At 35.9% G+C, this 21,903-nt stretch overlaps 1 protein-coding gene across 1 annotated transcript in view; it reads left to right on the forward strand.

The window, feature by feature from the left end:
- The window catches only part of LOC149808411 (mitochondrial import inner membrane translocase subunit TIM50-like), a 56,424-nt gene extending 43,196 nt beyond the window's left edge, over window positions 1-13,228 (forward strand). Inside the window, exons 8-10 of the mRNA XM_089976848.1 lie at window positions 4,543-4,699; window positions 6,762-6,865; window positions 11,663-13,228. Of these exons, the coding sequence (XP_089832974.1) occupies window positions 4,543-4,699; window positions 6,762-6,865; window positions 11,663-11,752 (351 nt within the window). The 3' untranslated portion in view covers window positions 11,753-13,228. The remainder of the gene's footprint in view (window positions 1-4,542; window positions 4,700-6,761; window positions 6,866-11,662) is intronic.
- The last annotated feature ends 8,675 nt before the right edge of the window (window positions 13,229-21,903 follow it).

Consider the following 21,903-nt stretch of genomic DNA (forward strand, 5'->3'; position numbering starts at 1 on the left):
GGTTGTTGAGGACATCCATGAAACATGCTGTCTGTACAATCTGCTCTTCAACACATGTAAAGTATGAGCCATGTGGTCAGAAAACAGGCCTTATTGATAGAGCTGTCCAACCAAGCCAAGCTGCTTTCACTAAACCAGCATTCTATTGTAACACCACACATAATGGAACATCCTGTGGGCAAAATGGTGAATGCTGACAATACAACCTCATCATGGCCATATGGAATGTTTTACCCATGGACCCAAGGTGTAAACAAGGATGACAATCCCCAACTCCATGAAGGGGATGAAATGGAAATGCCAGAATTATCCAATCCAATAATGTTAAAGACGGAATTCAGTTTTAAGATATCCTTCTCCAGCTACAAACAATACGACATACAAAGTCTCAGACTTTGTCGACATTGATGATGATGACAGACCATCATTATGCAGATATAGACATGGATGATGGTGACAGGCCTTCATTATGTTGTTGTTGTAGGGTTTAATGCCATTTTTCAGCACACGATAGAGTATGCATGGCGGCCAGTATTAATGGTGAAGGAAGAACCCGGAAAACCCCGGAAAGAACCACCGGCCCACAAGAAGCTACTGGCAAGCTTTCTCACATATCCACATTAGCTGAATCTGAGACTCAAACCCACACAGACAGAGGTGAGATGGCAGTGATCCGTAACGGAGAGCACTTTAGACCACCCGGCCATCATATAGATATAGACATTGATGATGACAGGCCATCGTTATGTATAGACATTACTTCAGCCTTGTGGAGATGAGCCATTCCATTTGGGTGAAACACATACAGAAATACAGTCTTTTTACTGTCAGACTCGTAGTGGTCATGTACCTCCTCAAACAGGGAGTGATAAAATGACTGGTAGTGATGGGAATCAGTCAGAAATTCATAATCAATAATCGGTTCCACTTAACCAACTGATAATCGATTATAATCGGTTACTAAGAGCAAATTTTAATTTTTGTTTGTTATTCAGTTATATCTTTGATCAATAGTTTAAGATGTTAGTAAATGTACAAGAGTAATCTCTTTTAATGCTTCTCTGCACATGGGGTTTAGTTACAATCTCACCAGCCTTGCCATCTGCTGCAGATGGGTTTTCTTTTTAACGGGGCCAGAACAGTCACCACTGCTTTGAAGGTTACGAGGGGAAAAGGTTTGTGGGTGGGTACCAACGTAACATCATCACTTCCTGATGGGTTTAAGTCTCTCAGTTTGCATATTTGTTTCTTTGACTCATTAATGAAGAAGTTTATCTGAGTTATATCCCGTTACTATTAAGAGATAACATTTCATGATTCTGACACATTCAGACATCATGTGAGAGAGGATATATGCCATGAAAAGGATTTGTCAGACTTGCTAGGCAATTTTGACCATTTTATGGCCCTGTCACTCATCTTGTTCCCCAAATGAAGCCTTTCCTGGTTTCTGACATGGCTCAGCTGAGATAAGTACAAGACCTTGCTTCTCTATAGTCCAAACTTTGGCTCTTAGGATGAGTGAATTACATGTCTTTTTAGTAAATCCAAACTATTTCCAGAAGGTAATAATTCACTTGTTCTCCTTGACTGATATGTTGGGAGAGGCAGATCTGCAAGACTTGGTCTGTGCTCCTAGGCACTACTTGAAACACAAAACACAGTTGTGAGGCATGATTTCTCTTCCTTCTAGAAAATGCTGGAAAATTAACAACATGACCTTTAAGCCTTGACATATATGCTACACTCAGCATGCTCTTAGATTTCACAAAACCAGATACACGCATGAGATCTGACCAATTTCTCTGAGCCTTGTGTTTGAATGCAATGTTTCAAACAGAGGGATAAATGATGTGACTCACTTGCATGGTCCAGCATTTCAAAATTCTGCCTCTGAGATCTAGTGCCACAGTGAATAGAATTGAATATGGTGAGGCCTGTAGCCTAGATGACCGCTAGACTCGGTTAACAACAGTTCAACCTCCTCATGTGCATAGGTTTAATGCTTTCATTGAATGCACCTGGAATTTTTATTGGTAAGAAAATGTCATTCATTTTTTATTATCTTTGTGTAGACATTGCATTTAATCTGACCTTTGGTTGTCCTGCTTTTTTTTTATAGAGAAACATTTTTGTCATTCATGTAGGAACCCTATTTCATTCAAATGATATATGCAGCAGAGGTTGTATGCTCATGCATTTCTTCTTCCTTTTACTTACTGTCCTTACCTTAATGTGTTTGGGTCAAGTATTTGACAGAGAAAGAAAATTTATAGTAAATTATGTTTGTCAGAGAATACTTATCTGCTCGCATCCAGACCTCCTCTGAATGCACACATCCTTGAAAGTTTTGCTCAGGCATAACTGAATAAAAGCAGTTTTTGGGTGGATACCTAGCAGTGGCAGGAGGAGGTAATCATAATGGTATATGGAAGTTTCCTTCCATAGATTTTAACTTGGTACATCTGTATGATACATAGATGGGAAAGACATGTTTTTGTCTTTCAGAAGGGCTGGTTTTAAGACATGGCAGCATTTTATTTCCAGACATTAATGTGATCTGTTAAGTATTCTTGGAACAATAATTTACTTAAAACTTTCTCATAGAATTCTTCTGTTTAATTGGACATGAGTTTTGAAGACAATCAATGCTGATGAACACAGAGAGTGGACAATTTCTAGTTGTAATCCATTCCCTTCTGTAGGGGAGCAAATTTTAACAATGCCAATTTTCTCATTTTTGAAAATATTGAGATAATTTAAGATTTCTAGATAAATTAGTTAGAAGGAGAATAAGGTACTTTATTGTCTTTTTTCTTTCTTTTCATTTTTGGTTTTCATTGTGTATCATAGTTGGTGTGATACCTGCACATTCCTTAATAAATACACACCTCTCTTTTTCTGATCAAAACTAAGAGCAAATCCATGATGCCTAGAACATCCAGATCTTCTTGGAACTTTCCATGACTGGTGCCATGTTACCACCTTAACTGTGCTGGTTAAATCAATCGAAAAACATGAACTTGCATTTATTTTAGTTGGTACAAGGGGGGTAACTCTTCTAATATGTACACGCTTCACTAGGACATGGGTTTTTTGACATGAGTGTGTGTGATTTAGATTTTTAATGTAGCTTTAACAATTTTTCAGACATATCGCTATGATGTCTGTAGTGTGGCAGTTTATAGTGATGACTCACTGGGGCATCATGCCACAGATATGTAGCATGATGTCCCACCCAGTCACATTATCATGACACCAGGCCGACCAGTCCTAACACTAACCTCTTAATTCTTAGCACCAAGCAAGGTAGTTGTTAGTCTCATTTTTATAAGTATTTGGTATGACTGAGCCGATGTTCAAACCTGCGACCTCCCAAATCCGAGGCAGATGCTTCAACCACTAGGTAACCAGAGCTGTTATGGACATGATAAACTTTGACACCCCACACTCTTCCTGCCAAATTTGTCCAGATAATTTGATAAGTGCATTGTGCTATTATTACATTAAATGTGGTATATACCATAGTGCATTGTGCTAGTATAACATTAAGTATGGTACATACCATAGTGCATTGTGGTAGTATTACATTAAATGTGGTACATACCATAGTGCATTGTGCTAGTATTACATTAAATATGGTACATACCATAGTGCATTGTGCTAGTATAACATTAAATGTGGTACATACGATAATGCATTGTGCTAGTATTACATTAAATGTGGTATATACCATAGTGCATTGTGCTAGTATTACATAAAATATGGTATATACCATAGTGCATTGTGCTAGTATTACATAAAATATGGTATATACCATAGTGCATTGTGCTAGTATTAAATTAAATATGGTACATACCATAGTGCATTATGCTAGTATTACATCAAACATGGTATATACCATAGTGCATTGTGCTAGTATTACATAAAATATGGTATATACCATATTTTATTTGAGATCTACATCATTTGGATATCAGAAATTTTAGTCCATATTTTTAATTATTTTATTTTATCATTTATCCTTCAAACAGCCAATCTAGTATTCAGCAATTAGTGAAATTTCTAAAGCAGTCTTAACTTTCTGCTCAGAAACAGAACAAATGCATTGGAGTTTAACCTAAATATGACAGTTGTATTTTACATTGACTGTTGAAACATGGGCTTTTAACAAAAAGAGCCTAATTTATGTACAGGTGCTTTATATATTGTTTAACTTGCTGGTTAATATTAAGCATTTTTTATTGCATACATGTTAAGGATAAAAAGAATGCCCCTAATAAGATACATTAGGTTTGAAACTAAATTATCAACTGTGTAATACAAAATATTATTTTTCCTTTGTAGGACCTGTCCTGTTTAAATCGTGACCTATCCAACTGTGTAATACAAAATATTTTTCCTTTGTAGGACCTGTCCTATTTAAATCGTGACCTATCCAACTGCGTAATACAAAATATTATTTTTCCTTTGTAGGACCTGTCCTGTTTAAATCGTGACCTATCCAACTGCGTAATACAAAATAATATTTTTCCTTTGTAGGACCTGTCCTGTTTAAATCGTGACCTATCCAAGGTGATCTTCTTAGACTGGAATGAGAATTCTTTCCAGCTACAGAAAGAGAACACACTGAAATTGAAGAGATGGAAGGGAAATGATGATGATAGAGCATTGGAGGATGTGGCAAATTTTCTTCAGAGTAATTACAGATAAAATATATTTAGTAGTCCTGTAATGAATGCTTAAGAATGATCACTTGTGAAACGTTGGAGTATTTAACTTTTTTACACATTGTTATTTTACATAGCTAAGGTTTAAAATAAGATAAAATTGTCAGAAAGAAGTTATTGGTTGTGTGCATTTCTATGGTATTCTTGGATGAATAGCTATTCTAATGGCAATTACATAGAACAGAATGTGGTGAATACCTGTTATTAATTGTCAGGTAAGGGCAATTACATAGAAAGGAATACTAATGAGTTATTAGAATTAATATGGAAAATATGCAGTTAGAACTGCAAGATAATTTTGATAGCCCCTCTGAAATGGGACAAGTCCTGGTTCAACAATTTGATCAAACTAGCTATAGTCCCACCAGAAGATTACTGCCAAGCTGAATTTTCTAAAACAACCAAGGTTGCAATGTTTCACTCCTGCCCAGACCATCTTCTCCTTCAAAACTTGGCTCTTTTCAGGACAACCTAGGAAGAGAAAGAAATCAAACCTTTGATCTTTGAATCTCAAGAGCAAGAAGGCCATCCACTCTGAATGCTTATGAGGAAATGAGGCATGTTTTCAGGGTCTGGTGTTGAGTCAGTTGCATCATCCCTTTGAGTACCTTGATACCTCAACTAGATTACTTTTTTCCTCTGGCTCAATGAGGAGAAAGTGTTGGCACCAATTACCATAAAAGGCTAAAACTTCATATCTGACACATCCAGGGATCATGGCAGAGGAGACATTGGTCATGATGAAAATCTTTCAGGCCTAGTAACCAACTTTGATTTGAATCGACCTTAATCCCTGATCCTGTTTCCAAAATAGAATCTGTTGGCCATGCAAAATCTTCTCCGTGTACTCAAGCACTACCTGAAGTGCACAGAGACAAGTCGTGGCAACAACTCTTTTGTTCCTGTGAAGGTGAGAAGGAAGGATATCACCTCTGAAGCCCAGTCTTCCTGGTTTTAGTGGGTTATACACTTGGTGTACATTGAGGTCTCAATAGCTCAAAGTCACCATGTGAGGATTTCAGCTTTAGAAATTTGAGCATTCTTTTCAAGCCATGAATTGAAAGACAGTGTTTTGATCTGAGACATCAAAGATGTTGGCTGGCATGCAGTCAGCTGTAACAAGTTTTTATCTCCAGCATTTTAAACACAGAGACAAAATCTGAATCAGCTGGTTCCTGTGGCTGCAGCCCAGGCGTAATTAAACCAATACAGTCTCATAGCTACACTGGATTCACCAGTGAATTTTGATGGTAAGAAGACTTCATTGGTCATCTGTTTAGCCTGATAGAGCAGTCACGGATCACTTGACACAAGTTGTGTTGCTATAAGTTGACAAACAGGTTATCATTCACGTGCTAATTCAGTCATTCTTCCTTATAAGGACACCTAAGAATTAGGTAGGATGCTAAGCATTCCCTTCTGATATTACCTATTCTCCTAATGCTAATGGGAGTGGAAAATGTATTCAGATGAGTAAGCAAAATTTATAGTAAATTGTTTCTCTGAGAATACATACCCATTCATATTACTTGAAGATGCTCCCAACCACCTTGTTATGTGAGCATCATTGGTAGTTCACTCAACCTAAAACTGGCGACCCTTAGCAGTGGCAAGGGGAAGTAATGGACAAGAGTTACTGCCCTTTGTCTATGATATAGGCATAAAAGATGAATTTATTAATAGTCTTATTTATATTCCCTAAATGTTGATGTGATTGAGTAAGTATTCCTGTATAAATGTAATTCACATATAAAATTTGCTTTTTATTGGTTTTAAGAGACATGCTTACTGTCCAGAAAGTTTTAATACTATTGAAATTTATCCCAAAAAGTTAAATATGGTGTCCAGAAAAAATATGGTTTCCAGTGTTTAAATTAATGACAGTACTCTCTGTCATCTTTTGTAGCCAGTCAACTTTTATGAAAAATGTCAATGTTAACTAAAAGAAATATCACAGGTAACATATGGAAGGTGAGCAATAACACACCTACATTAGATGCTTTCCATTATATTGTCATCTCTTTATTTCAGCACTTGCTGCCTCAGGTGTTGAAGATGTAAGGCCAGTGCTAAAATACTATGGTGAATTTGATGATCCTTTAGAAAAATTTAAAGAAAATCAGCAGAAGTTAAGGGTAAGCAATCCCAAGTTTAAGATTACTGAACTTAATTATTAATGAAGTCAAATCAGCTCTATCTTTTTCTGCTAGAGAGCCACATCAGTTCTATCTGGTTCTCTTAACACATTAACCCCTAGCAACGACTTAATGGGGCAGGAGGTAGTAGCCTACTGCCGAGCTCTGTAGTGTCATGGTCATGCATGATACACTAAAGTGGGTAGTATTATAGAAAGGTAGACAGATGTAGCTCTACAATGATACCAAATAATCTGGAATATCCAGTTGCACTACAAAATACAGAGAAATAAAACCTCATTTTTTGGAGCCGACTTTTTTCTACCCAAAATTCACCCATAGTCGGAATCCGATTTTGTGTCTGGATTTTAGACTTTTTGGTCTCAGATCTAAGGCAAACCGGTACGAACTGCAAACAGACAGATGAACCTTTGCAAAAAGTAGGATAAGATGGGCATTTGGAATAAAGAGTGGTCTACATACAAAAATAATGGTTCCATTTAGCAACAACAACAAAAAAAGAACTCCATTTTTTACCATTCTGCTCATGTGCGAGTCAAACAGCCAATGAAAAACAATGTTTCTAACACAACTAGGCAGTATGTTATTGAAAGATGACCGGGGATTTGGTGTTTTCGAATCTATTCAGAAATAGCTTTCAAAATGTGTTTCCTACTCGATTTTCAGTCGAAAATGACAAAAAGCTCCAGGGGTTAATGTGTTAAAGGTAATATCAAAGGGGAGGATTGGAAACCAGAATGTTTTTCACCCATGCAAGAAAACTTGCAAAGACTCAAGCACATAAACTGAACATTTTGCCCAAAATATTGACATATTTTAGTTCTACTGGTCATAGACCATGGTCTGTTGTCTGTCTGTCTATCCTTTAGCACAAATTTGTTATCACTACTCCTGCTAAATTACATTGAAGATTGTTTTGAAATTTTGCACACTCATTCATCCCATGTCTAGTTGGTCTAAATGAAAAAGGTGCTTCTTGGGCATCCAATATGGCTGCAACAGTGGCCATGCTTAAAAATTTTTTTTATCGCTACTCTTGTATGGATGATCATTTTATCATGTTGTTTGTTTTTTTAAGACTTGTTATGATATTTAGTCAGTCATAAATGAAAATGGTGCTGATCCAATATCTAATATGGCCACAAGCAAAGACATCTTGAAAATCTTAAACAGATGGTCATTTTTTTAAAAAAATGGAGGTTTGACTAAAAATTTTCTTATGGTGTGTATCTGGTCCTAAATGGAAATGGTTCCAATCTGAAATCCAATATGACAGCTATCATAAAAATCTTGTTATCACGACTCTGCCTAAACAATAAGTCATATTGACATTGGTTTTCACCAGAACACTTCTTGTGATGTCCAGATGGTGTTAAAATGAAAATGGTGTTGATCTGATTTCCAATATGACCGCCAAAGCAAACATCTTGAAAATGTTATCGCTATTCCTCCAGAATATGTCGTCTTGACAATATTGTTATCTCTACTCCTCTCTGAATGGTAGGCTACATCAGCATTTGATTTTCACCAATAGGCTTCTCATGATACCTAGTTAGTTCTAAATGAAAATGGTGCTTGTTGGACATCCATTGTGGCTGCCACAATTAGTATCTTATAAAATCTTGTTATCACTACTCCCTCTGAATTAATGATCATCATGGCATGAGGTTTTCACGAAAGGACTTCAATCATATCTGCTTTGTCCAATATGAAAATGGTGCCAATGTCAGGCAGTATGTGTACAACAGCAGCTTATTTGAAAATCTTCTTATCACTGAAGAATGTCAGATATGGTTTCAACACTTGACAGTTAAAAGGAAGAAATGATCTTACTTTAAATTCCTGGAAATTCATTTCACCCAGTAGAGCATCAGGCCCATCGAGGAACTCTTGTTATTTATATTGCATGTTATAAGGTTTAATTTTACAAGGATGATCATGTATCATATACTCGTGTTTAAGTTGGGTCTGTCTGGAAACAGCAAATAGCTTTTTGTTTAGTAATCAATAGAATAAACAGCATAGACCCCGATCTGCCAGTGCGTTTAGTTGCGACATAAAGATATGTGTTATTTGGATCCAAATTATTCACAAGTATATATGGTACATGTCACTGCATAAATCAACACCATGACAATGATCATTAACGTTTTAGAAAACAGAAAGATTCTTGAATGTTAAAAGTACTATCTGATTCAAATGTAATTTTGACCATAACACTAATAAACTGGGATTCAGCTGAAACCTGGCTCTGTTAAGTTCCATTCTACCACTTAAAATCAGTTGAGGTCAAAACTATTTCATCTACAAAAGTCGTATTACAGATTATATTTCATTACCCAACTAGTATTATATGTGTGTGGCCAGTGTAAAGGTTGGTCATTTTTATGAACATGCAGTGCAAATGCAAGACCTTTACATGATACACACAGTGCAAACTCTTAGACCTTTGCATGATACACACAATGCAAACTCTTAGACCTTTGCATGAAACACACAATGCAGACTCTAGAACTTGGCATGAAATACTGCACAATGCAAACTCAGAACCTTGGCATGAAACACACAAAGCAGACTCAAGACCTTGGCATGAAATACAGCACAATGCAAACTCGAAATCTTTGCATGAAACACACAATGCAAACTCTAGACCTTGGCATGAAACACACAATACAAACTCTAGACCTTGGCATGAAATACAGCACAATGCAAACTCAGGACCTTCACACAAACACACAATGCAAACTCAGGACCTTTGTATGAAACAGAAAATGCAGACTCAGGACTTTTGCTGCTTGCCTACACACACAATTATCGTTAGAGGCAACATTTCACCTGAAGCAGAAACTGCAAGGACTAAAGTAAGATTTTTTTCTTCTTCAAATCTGCACCAGTTGTGCTAATTCTCACGCTTTTGATCCCCATATTATCATCAGTCTGTCCAGGAATGAGATCAAAGTACACTAAAATTTCATCCATGTTAATGATCATATTGTTGGCAAAATTATCAGCTTCTCTTCATGCCTTCATAAATTCATCAAATGATTTTATTTTCTCCAAATCTTCTGGGCAACATTTGGTCATCAATGTCTGTGCACGAAGCGTTATAGTGTGTCACTTTAAAAATTGTTCCGTTATTTCAATTTATTTTCAGAATTCCCATGAATACTGGTGAAAAGTTTGCTTCCATATGTCGACCATCTTTGTATATTCAACAAAAAAAAACTATTTTAAAATTGGCACACTTAAAAGAATCTAAAGTTGGCTTCCAAGGTCCCCTTGTTTTGTAATAAAAATAACCTTTGTCTCTGATGTCCTATCAGTTAGTTCAAAGAATACTTCTCTTCTGGCCTTCACAAATTCATAAAATGACTTTATTTTCTCCAAATCTACGGGGCGATGCTGGGTCATTGATGTCCGTGCATGAAGCACTACATTGTGTCACTTTAAAATTTGTTCCATTGTTTCAATTTGTTTTCAAAATTCCTGTGAATAGGAACCCAAGTTAGCATCCATATGTCGGACGTCTTTATATATTCAACAAAATAAATCAGCAGACTTAAAAAAAAAAACAGTCAGCTTCCAAACTCAGCTTGCTTTGCAATAAAATAACCTTTGTATTGATAGCCTTTAAAAAAGAAAAACTGGCTTTAAACTATCCAGAAGTTGGCTTCTGAGGTCGGCTTCCTTTGTAATAAAAATAATCTTTGTCTTTGATGTCCTGTTGATATGTTCAAAGAATGAGTTCACTGCTTGGTGCCAGTCTTGTTTATTCACCAACTGGGTTTCTATGTGCTTGGCATCTGTAGTTATAATTAATACAAACAGCATTGATGTTTGCGGGTAAATAGTATACACAGCGATAACTTGCTTTAATGATACTTTTGTAACCCATGCTAGTGAAAAGATTGTCACTTGCACTCAAGTAATGTGTTTTCAAATAATGATTTTTATTTGCAAGATAGTGTCATATGTGAATGACAGTTGTCTTCAAGATATCGGTTGACTATTTCCCTCTCATTTGCGATTTTGTTGGATGAAGTTTTTATTTGGATAACTTATTCAAACCTTTGAGCACAACCAAACACAATTTGTTTCTCAATGTTCGTGTCAGTCAACGTGTCGTGTGTTATCGGACATAAGCGATACACACTACAGTATGGAAGCCAACACTACATATATGGAGTTTGTGGATATATTTTATTCTTTAATGTTCATGATGAAAAATAGGAATAAATGATAACAATACATGGATAGTTCTTCCTTTTTATTATTGTTTCTATTTTATTGCTACATGCGGGGGGGGGCACAAATTCAGTACAAATTTATTTTATTTCTTAAGTCTTGGAACATATGTCCTAGGTGAAAAAAGTTTACCCATACCTTCTGGGACAGGAAAAAAATTATTTTATCATGTCCCAATATATATGGTAAATACGTTACTCAGTCAAACATCATGGCACTAGTCATAGCATGCTGGAACATACTCGATGTTGTGTTTGTTCATTTGATTTTTTTGTTTGTTTGTTTGTTGTTTTCTAAGTATTTTATATAAATCTTTTTTGTTCAAAAGCAGTAGATTTCAACACAAAAGCAGTGTGTTTGATAGATGACTTTTAAAAACAGTAAATTTTTCCTACCACTGGTAGAATCACATGTATGGATGGTACTAGGTTTCCATTGTATGCAATTCAGGACATGTTATATACAAATGAATATGGTATTAATTTTGTATATGGGTAGTGCATATCTGATTCATTGCATTGTTTGTAACAGGAGCAGCAAGAAATGCAGGCCAGAATGCTACAAGAGAAAGAACAACAATCCAAGATTAAAAGCTTGGCCCCCAGCTGGTTCAGGAGATAGCAGGAATGCCTTTTAGTTATTCTGAGATGACCTGGTTATTAGACCAAATGAGCTTATGGTATGGCTCTGTGTCTTCCATTCATCACCTATCATGTGTCATCTATCCATCAACAATTGCTTGTTAACAATCTGGAGATCATACTTCTGATCCAGTTTTGATTAAACTTGGATTGTGGGTTTTGATTTTCAACATCTGGATAAATATCATGTTCCCTACATATTAACAAGATTAGTTTGTATTTGATTGACTGAGCTTTATACCCCCCCACCCACCCAGAAATTATATATTTGTTTGTTTTGAAAACATATTGATCATACTCGGAATGTAGGCTTATATCATCAAGATCTTGGATAAGTACAGTCATGAGTGAGATTCATGTGTGTTAGCGATGTGATCTTGCATCTGATTGGCTGATTGAGATTCATGTGTATTAATGATGTGATCTTGCATCTGATTGGCTGAGCTTGTTACATCTCTGAAAGCTATTTTTATGATTTGACTTAATCAACCTTAGAATAAGGACTTAAATCATCAAGCTTTTGGATGATTTCTATAACATGTGAGACCCACACATATTAATGAACTATTTGACATTGATTCACTGAGATTGTCATAGATCTGGAAGCCACTTGTTGGATCAGAATTAAAGTATGTGATCAATATCTTGCATTAGTTTGATAATGAGACCCATGCATATTAGCAAACTGAGCATTCATCCGATTGGCTGAGCTCATTTCCACTCTGGAGGCTGTTTCTAATTGGAGTTTAAATAAACATGATAAATGTACTTAAATCATCAAGATCTCAGATGAGTACAGTTTGGAGCAAGATTTTATCAAATTAATGGAATGATTTTGCATCTGATTGGCTGAACTTTTCAACATGTTATGGACTATTTCTGATCAGATATTTTTTTATATCATCAAAATATCCAGTAAGTTTTATTAGGAGTAAGATTTTTGCATATTAAAGTAAATGTTACGGCACTCACCAGACATACTGGATATTTTATGAAATGAGTCCTGTGTTGTGCATAAGTTATTAAGTATGCCTTTATCTTTGGAAATTTTTTGTTTCGGACCATAGTAAAACAGGTAATATTTACATGATACATATGTTAGGAGATTGTTTATATAGGGTTATGTTCTTACAGTACTACATCAGCCAGCTTAGTAAAATAGTCACGGGTTAACTTATGTAAGCCAGGTGAACAATATCGGACCATCCTGTGCTGAGACCTCAAACACTGTAAATAACCATGAAATATAACCCTTTGGTTTACAAGTTCATCATATGAGAAATGTTTCTGTGTTGTATAACAAACAGCTATATATACAAGAGACTGCTTTTGTTTTGTATAAAAATAGAAGTACCTAATGCACCACATCTGACAAGTTTTTTAATTTTTGTTTTGTATAAAAACAGAAGTACCTAATGCACCACATCTGACAAGTTTTTTAATTTTTGTTTTGTTTTATTGGTTAAGAACTTTTTTGCGACTCATTTATCTTCCACATCCTTGTACAAGATATTTAATTATTTGTTCACATATTCGATGATGTAGCAACATATTCTATAGGTAATTCCAGATTTTTTTATATTTTAAATAGATTGAACAGAATATTAGTTCATCTCATTGGTAAGGTTATTCCTGGCTACCCCCCCCCCCATAAGAAGTTAAATTTTTGTCAGTTGGAAGTTTGTTATGAGGTTATACCAATACAATAGGAACAAGACTAGACTTTTGTTTTATGACACAACAAACTAATGTTTATTTATTAAAAACATCTTCGCTTTTCTGAGCCTTGCCTCTGCAGGAAAATTATTTGAAAATATGTTAAAGAAAGGTCATTAAGGTTATTAGTGAGGTGAATTCATGATGTTTCTTAATGACTTGTATAAAATGATAATGGGTAAATAGAGACCCAACCTGGGTTCAGTACAAGCACTTTGCTAATGTTAAATAAATCCAGAATCATTCCATACTGGGTACCAATAAAAATGCCATGATTTTCTAGTGACCTGATGTGAAGTAAACAAGTAGTAATGGGTTCAATATTGGCACCTCATTTAAGTAAGTGCTAAATATTTTGAAAGTCCTATTTTGCTAAAATTGTATTTTATGAGATCTTTTTATTACTATTCCATTGTGCTAATACAGTGTTTATGGGAAAGTTGTTTCCTCATCAATGGAATGCTGAGAAAAAAACCAAATATTCCTGATAAAACAGTCTCTAATATATCCACAATGATATTTCTGTACTGTATAAAATAGACCCTGTCTTGATAGACCACCCAGTCTGTCAAAAATAATGATCTTTCAAGACAAGTGGTCTCTCATAACAGGTCATAGCACTATATAGTCAATAAATCTGTACATGGAGATCCTGGTCTCACAGAACACATGGTCTCTCATAGCAGTGATCTCTCATGACAGTTTTTACTGTATTTGCCATATTTCTGAAATGTATATTTGCCAGTCTTTGATACATGTGGAAGTGTGTTATTAAATTTCAATTTTTAATGGGTCTCAGGTGAGTGAACTGTATGTTAACAGAATCTATTGCATGAACAATGTTTATTGTGAACCATTTGTCATAAAGGTACATAATTATTGTCATAAAGGTACATAATTAGTTGCCTGTAGATGCTATAGATATCCACTGACAAATGATTCCTATCTGTTCTAAATGCTTAAGTGTAGAAACCATTGCTATAATATTAAATATATTTTTTCTATTGTTTTTTTTTCTCATAAAATAAATTGGAAACAAGTTCAGTTTTATTTCATGTTGATAAAAAGGTATTGCTGATATTTGCTTTGTTATAGATGTTGTATATCCTAATTCATCAGATAGACTGAGTTATAGGAAGCTTTCCTGCAAGTGTCTGTGTGCTGTTTGATGTCACTTCTTAGATTAAATGAATATGGGATGAAACCTTTTAATAAATTATCGATACTTGACTTTTGTTGTCAGTATTTTGATATACCAGTGTTTGTTGTATCTTTCCATTCCCAGGGGAGCAGTATATTATTAAGTTGGAGCAGTGTGTGTGTGTGTGCATGTGTGAGAGAGAAACTGTGTCCCTGTAACTGACCGCTCTGGTGGCCAAAGTGGTTACAGCATTTGCCGTAGATGCAGCCTTATAAAAATGTTACCAACAGCTGCCTTATGTGGTGCTCAGCATTAGGAGGTTAATGTTAGAATTGGTGAGCCTTGTGTGAGGATAATGTACTGTTGCTAAACAAAATGCATTGTAAAGCATAAAAACTATGTCACTGTAACTGACTCATGCCAAGGAAGGAAGGCTAAGCTCCTGTTCTTTAGCTGGGTTTAAATTTGGAATGCCAGTTTTACCTGATTGTTGTTGTTGTTGTAGAGTTTAACGCCATTTTTCAGCACAAGATAGGCTATACATGGCAGCCAGTATAACTGGTGGAGGCAGAACCCGGGAAAACCCCAGGAAGAACCACAGACCCATGAGAAGCTACTGGCAGGCTTTCTCACATACCCATGTTAGCCGGGCTTTAGACTCAAACCCACGCAGACAGAGGTGAGATGGCAGTGATCTGGAATGGTGATCACTTTAGACCACTCGGCCACTCATGGCCGCCAATTTTACCTGAGCTTACACTCATCCAAGAGTGAAATGAAATTGATTAAAAAAAACAATAATTAACTGATAAATGCTGCTCAAGTCCATTTGCTGTCTCTTGCAAAACACAGTATCATGATTTTCCTACATTATGCATTAGCTTTGCTAGCCTGTTATGACATGCATTGGATTCTAGAGCTGGCCCTATCCACTGCCCCAATTCACTCACTGATACATAATTACTGACATTTTTAGTTGGCCAGGCCACTAACCCAATTCACTCACTAGTATATAATGACTAACATTTTTGGCTGGCCCAATCCACTGCCCTGATTCACTCACTGATACATAATTACTGACATTTTTGGTTGGCCAGGCCACTGTCCCAATTCACTCACTAGTATATAATGACTAACATTTTTGGCTGGCCCTAGCCACTGACCAATTCACTCACAAGTACACAATTACTAACACTTTTGGCTGTTCCTTCTTTATGAACAATGAAACAAGCCATCAGATTCCATTGCTTTTATTTAAGTTTGGCACTGACTTCCTTTGAAGAAAGGTTCTTTTTTTTAATTGAAGATTGTAATCAGCTTTCTTTGATGAAGGGGGCATGTGTTATTGAAGTCATCAATAAAGGACAGCTTTGGAGAACCAAACAAATGCCAATTTCTTATTGAGGTGGCAACATAAAATGTATTGCATGATTGAGACTGATTTTTATTCCATTTGTGTAGTACGTTTTCATAACAATTGGTACTTCAAAGGTAATCTGTTTTCTTTGAAATTTCAGCAAAATATTTTATCTGGGTACATTTACAAAAAAAGAATTAGCTGTCATTTGGTCAACTGTAGTTACTGTTCCTCCCCGCCTATTGAATAGACCAACAAGAATGATTTTTTTTTACATTTGTGGTAGTGGAGTGATGCTGCCTTCCATATATGCATCAGAAATTTAAAAAAGGGTCTATGGATGATAGAGACACAGGTGACCTGGTCTGATGACAGGGATTACTCCAGAAAATGTGAGTGTTCTGAAGGATTTAATTCCTAGTGAAATGAAGAGGAATTTTACTTACCATCCACATACAAATGTCAGTCTATGTAAATATATTAATTACTAGCAAGCGGTTGAAAACCTGACGAAAGATAGATTATGAGATAATGCCTCGTCCGGTTGATTTCTGCTACCAGAAATGTCCAAAAAAACAACAAAAGAACAGATATTTCACAACATTTAGTAATCATGCTATATGTCAACATAAGCAGATTATGATATAACAATACACTGTTAAGATTGTTTGTCAATATGGACAAAGAAATTGTTCATGTAATAATAAATAAATTTCAGTGCATTTTATATCAGGTTTGCAGCTTCCTTTCATTGAGCCTCTGAATTTCTCCAATCCAAACCAATGGTTGTATATACAAGTTTAAAAAGCCAACAATGTCACCAATAAAAAAATAATTACCAGATGGTATATTTTGCCGCCAGTAAAGGGAAAAAATCACAATTTGCAACATTGGCAAAGCCCTGCAATTTCCCAGAATAAACTGTTTACAAACGATTTATTGTACTTTATAAAAGAATAAACTATTTTTCAATGTACAAGAAAAATACATAAAATTTCTCTTCCTCAAAACGATAATGAACTTTTTATGTTTTTTCATACTTTTAAGAAAGAATATTTTTCGCATACAAGAAAAATACATGTATATGAAATTTTTGGAGCCACACCACGAATGTGTTATATCCAAATGTGTGTTATAACAAAGCGTTTTATAGCGGATTCACACTGTATTTACATGTGTCAGCACAATGGGAATGATTAAGTACTCTGAGTTAAACTTTAAACGAGCAGAGGATAATCATGTTAAATGTCTGGAACATGGAGGGTGCAATTAATTTCTTTACATTCTTGGCCAGGCAGGACACACCCAATAAAGGGAAAGCATATAATTATACTAATAGAGATTGGGACATAATTAGTAGTTTTTTCTGATGGAATCATTGAAAGTAGATTGCTGATACAAAAGATCTGGACGACCATTTCACCCAATGCATCACATACAACACAAGCTCGACCTTCACATCCTTGACTGAACAGCTGTTTTTGGCAATATCATTAGGACCAGTTTTGACATAGTACAGGAGACCATCTGGACCTACAGTGACTGTAGAGGTGGCGTCATTAGGACCAGTTTTGACATGGTACAGGAGACCATCTGGACCTACAGTGACTGTAGAGGTGGCATCATTAGGACCAGTTTTGACATGGTACAGGAGACCATCTGGACCTACAGTGACTGTAGAGGTGGCATCATTAGGACCCGTTTTGACATGGTACAGGAGACCATCTGGATCTACAGTGACTGTTGAGGTGGCATCATTAGGACCAGTTTTGATATGGTACTGGGGACCATCTGGACCTACAGTGACTGTAGAGGTGGCATCATTAGGACCAGTTTTGACATGGTACAGGGGATCAAAAGTAGTAGCAACTTCAACACAGCTTCATCTGATGCAACAGGAAGGAAATGACTGTTATGTCAAAACTGGAATCAGAATCATTTGATCATGGTTAACACCGAATCGGATCAATCCTCTAGGTTCCCATGCAATTGGGAAATCAGAAAGAAAATTTCAAGAATTTGTTTGTTCCCAACCTGGAAAAGCCTTTTAATTTTATAAATCATAGTTAGGAAAATGGAGAATTTTCAGTTGCCAACTGATCAAAGACAAAATAGAACTGGTCATGAGTTAACTTTATTGAGTTGATATGGGAATTTTTGAAGGTTGAGGAACTATTCAGTTAGTTGAGGTAGAATTGCTACTTGCCCGAAACATATATGTATAGTCAGTCCATGCAGTCAGATGATTGGATTGGTCATGTAAACTGGTTACCCAACACTAAGCTCCATAATGGTATCTTTTCTTATGTAGAAGGTATGAAGACCAGTCTGTAACAGGATTTAAACCAAATGGATGTTTGGATTGAATGATAATGCAACACGATGTGTAGGTATGAAAGTTTATGAAACAAACAAAAAAAATTTAAAAAATACATATTCACTACAACACGTATGCAAATTGACACACACCCACCCACTACATGATACACTACTACTATACTGAGCATTTTACATATACATGCATTTTTAACAAGAATGTGAGTATGGTTCTCACATTCACAATGTGCAACAATGAAAAGAATATAATTTACAGAATCATACGAGACAAATGAACAGACACAAGTACGATTCACAGAATCGTTTGATGAAAAATAAAATAAGTATGGTTCACAATCATATAATACCAATGAAATATAAGTGGTTCACACAACTATATAATAATGATAAATATTGTTCACACAACAAAATGCCATAATGTAGATTAAGTATGGATCAAATAACCGTGTGTTACAAAGCAATTTAAATATGGTTCAAATAACCGTGTGGTACAAAGCAATTTAAATATGGTTCAAATAACCGTGTGTTATAAAGCAATTTAAATATGGTTCAAATAACCGTGTGGTACAAAGCAATTTAAATATGGTTCAAATAACTGTGTGGTACAAAGCAATTTAAATATGGTTCAAATAACCGTGTGTTACAAAGCAATTTAAATATGGTTCAAATAACCGTGTGTTACAAAGCAATTTAAATATGTTCAAAATAAATGTGTGGTACAAAGCAATTTAAGTATGGTTCAAATAACCATGTGGTACAAAACAATTTAAATATTTTCAAATAACCGTGTGGTACAAAGCGATTTAAATATGGTTCAAATAACCGTGTGTTACAAAGCAATTTAAATATGGTTCAAATAACCATGTGTTACAAAGCAATTTAAATATGATTCAAATAACCGTGTGTTACAAAGCAATTTAAATATGGTTCAAATAACCGTGTGTTACAAAGCAATTTAAATATGGTTCACAACCATGTGTCATTGTAAACATTACCTTATCCAGGAGTTGAGAACTCACATCATTATTCCTCGTCCTCCAGAATTATATGTCCATATTCAACAAATCCCACCATGAAACATACGCTGTCGGTTGAAATGGCTTCACTGCCATACTACTCATCCTCCAGAATTATATGTCCATATTCAACAAATCCCACCATGAAACATACGCTGTCGGTTGAAATGGCTTCACTGCCACACTACTCATCCTCCAGAATTATATGTCCATATTCAATAAATCCCAGCATGAAACGTACGCTGTCAGTTGAAATGGCATCACTGCCATACTACTCATCCTCCAGAATTATATGTCCAAATTCAACAAATCCCACCATGAAACATACGCTGTCGGTTGAAATGGCTTCACTGCCACACTACTCATCCTCCAGAATTATATGTCCATATTCAATAAATCCCAGGATGAAACATACGCTGTGGGTTGAAATGGCGTCACTGCCATACTACTCATCCTCCAGAATTATATGTCCATATTCAATAAATCCCAGCATGAAACATACGCTGTCGGTTGAAATGGCTTCACTGCCATACTACTCATCCTCCAGAATTATATGTCCATATTCAACAAATCCCAGCATGAAACATACGCTGTCGGTTGAAATGGCTTCACTGCCACACTACTCATCCTCCAGAATTATATGTCCATATTCAATAAATCCCAGCATGAAACACGCTGTCAGTTGAAATGGTGTCACTGCCATACTACTCATCCTCCAGAATTATATGTCCATATTCAACAAATCCCAGCATGAAACATACGCTGTCGGTTGAAATGGCTTCATTGCCACACTACTCATCCTCCAGAATTATATGTCCATATTCAACAAATCCCAGCATAAAACAGATACGCTGTTGGCTGAAATGGCTTCACTGTCACACTACTCATCCTCCAGAATTATATGTCCAAATTCAACAAATCCCAGCATGAAACATATGCTGTCAGTTGAAATGGCTTCACTGTCACACTACTCATCCTCCAGAATTATATGTCCATATTCAACAATTCTCAGCATGAAACATACACTGTCGGTTGAAATGGCTTCACTGTCACACTACGGATACTAGCCTCAACATCCTGGTTCTTCTAGCCAATCTAGCCATCTGTCCATCCATCCACACATACAGACAGACAGCTATAAATAAATCAATATGGTCATAACAAGGAAGAAACAAAATACAGAGAAGAAATCCATAAATATATGTTAATAAATTGTTTTATGTCAAATAAAACCCTTAGCGATAAATTGTAACATACCAACTGTTTTTTCTAGGTATTAAGCCTGCAGAATAACAAATAAAGGCAGTAAATTGAAGAAAGGTATTTTAAACTATAACAATACACTTACAAACTGGATTTGTATAAAATTCAGCACTTACCCCTATGGCTGTAGTTCAAAGTAAGAGTGTTGACACTGACAGGATCCAAGTTATCACTGTATCGCATAGAACAATAAGCATCCTATAAATACATGAGAGAAAAAAATGCACAAGACCAAGGGTAAAGTACCCATTGTCCAGGGCTCCCTCTGCTACAAGTGTCCTGAAAGATCTATTGTGAGCCTATGTTCTGGAACAGAAAACAGACAGTCTTCTCACATAAGGAGTAGTAGAGATCATTTGGAACACAAAATCACCAGGCTTCTAACCATGTCCGTGGTTTTAAAACTTGATGCACTCTTTGGCCATTCATAGGATTGAGCTCTTAAAACTTTTTCATCCTGGTAGCATGGATCAGAATGGAGACACTGTGACTGGTTCAAAATGCCATGGGGGGGGGGACTTTGCAATCAGTGTGGATCTGCAAGATGCGTAACTCTAGGTTCAAATACACAAGTCCTCCAGGAAATTCCTACGGTTTATATTCGGGGCATCTCCATGACTTCCAGAGTTCTGAAATAACTACTACAGAAACATCAGGTAAGTTATAATCAAAGTCAAGACATTCCAACTCCATCCTGGATTATTTGTTAGCTATCTCAGATCATCCCATCTCAACATTTCACCCACTTGGGTAAGGAGTTCACAATGCATATGAACAGGGTCCATCTTCATCATGAATGTGCCTTGAAAATCATCTTGATGGTGTCTTCAGTCCTCTCAAAGAACTGCATCTGAGCCCAGAAATGGTCTGTTTGATGCGGCAGTGAATCACATCATCCTATGTTGCCTGTAGGCTAATTCAAACTGTTGAAACTGCATATATGTATCATATCAAACAAGTTTTCAGGGGCAACATTTCACAGAATAAAACTTTGCTGAAGAATATGCAACCTGACTCTGAAATTCCAAAACTTTGCTCAAGAATATGCAACCTGACTCTGAAATTCCAAAACTTTGCTCAAGAATATGCAACCTGACTCTGAAATTCCAAAACTTTGCTCAAGAATAAGCAACCTGACTCTGAAATTCCAAAACTTTGCTCAAGAATGTTCCAACATTCTAATTCTCTGTTCAAGAATATGCAACTTGCATCTTAAATCTTAAACTCAGGAATAAATATGCAGCTTGACCCCGTTGTTCCTTATATTTACTCAATATGTAGTCTTAACCCATCATTCTTAT

This window comes from Sinohyriopsis cumingii, chromosome 1 (genome assembly GCF_028554795.1).
Source record: "Sinohyriopsis cumingii isolate HCF-2022 chromosome 1, ASM2855479v2, whole genome shotgun sequence".
Lineage (NCBI taxonomy): Eukaryota > Metazoa > Mollusca > Bivalvia > Unionida > Unionidae > Sinohyriopsis > Sinohyriopsis cumingii.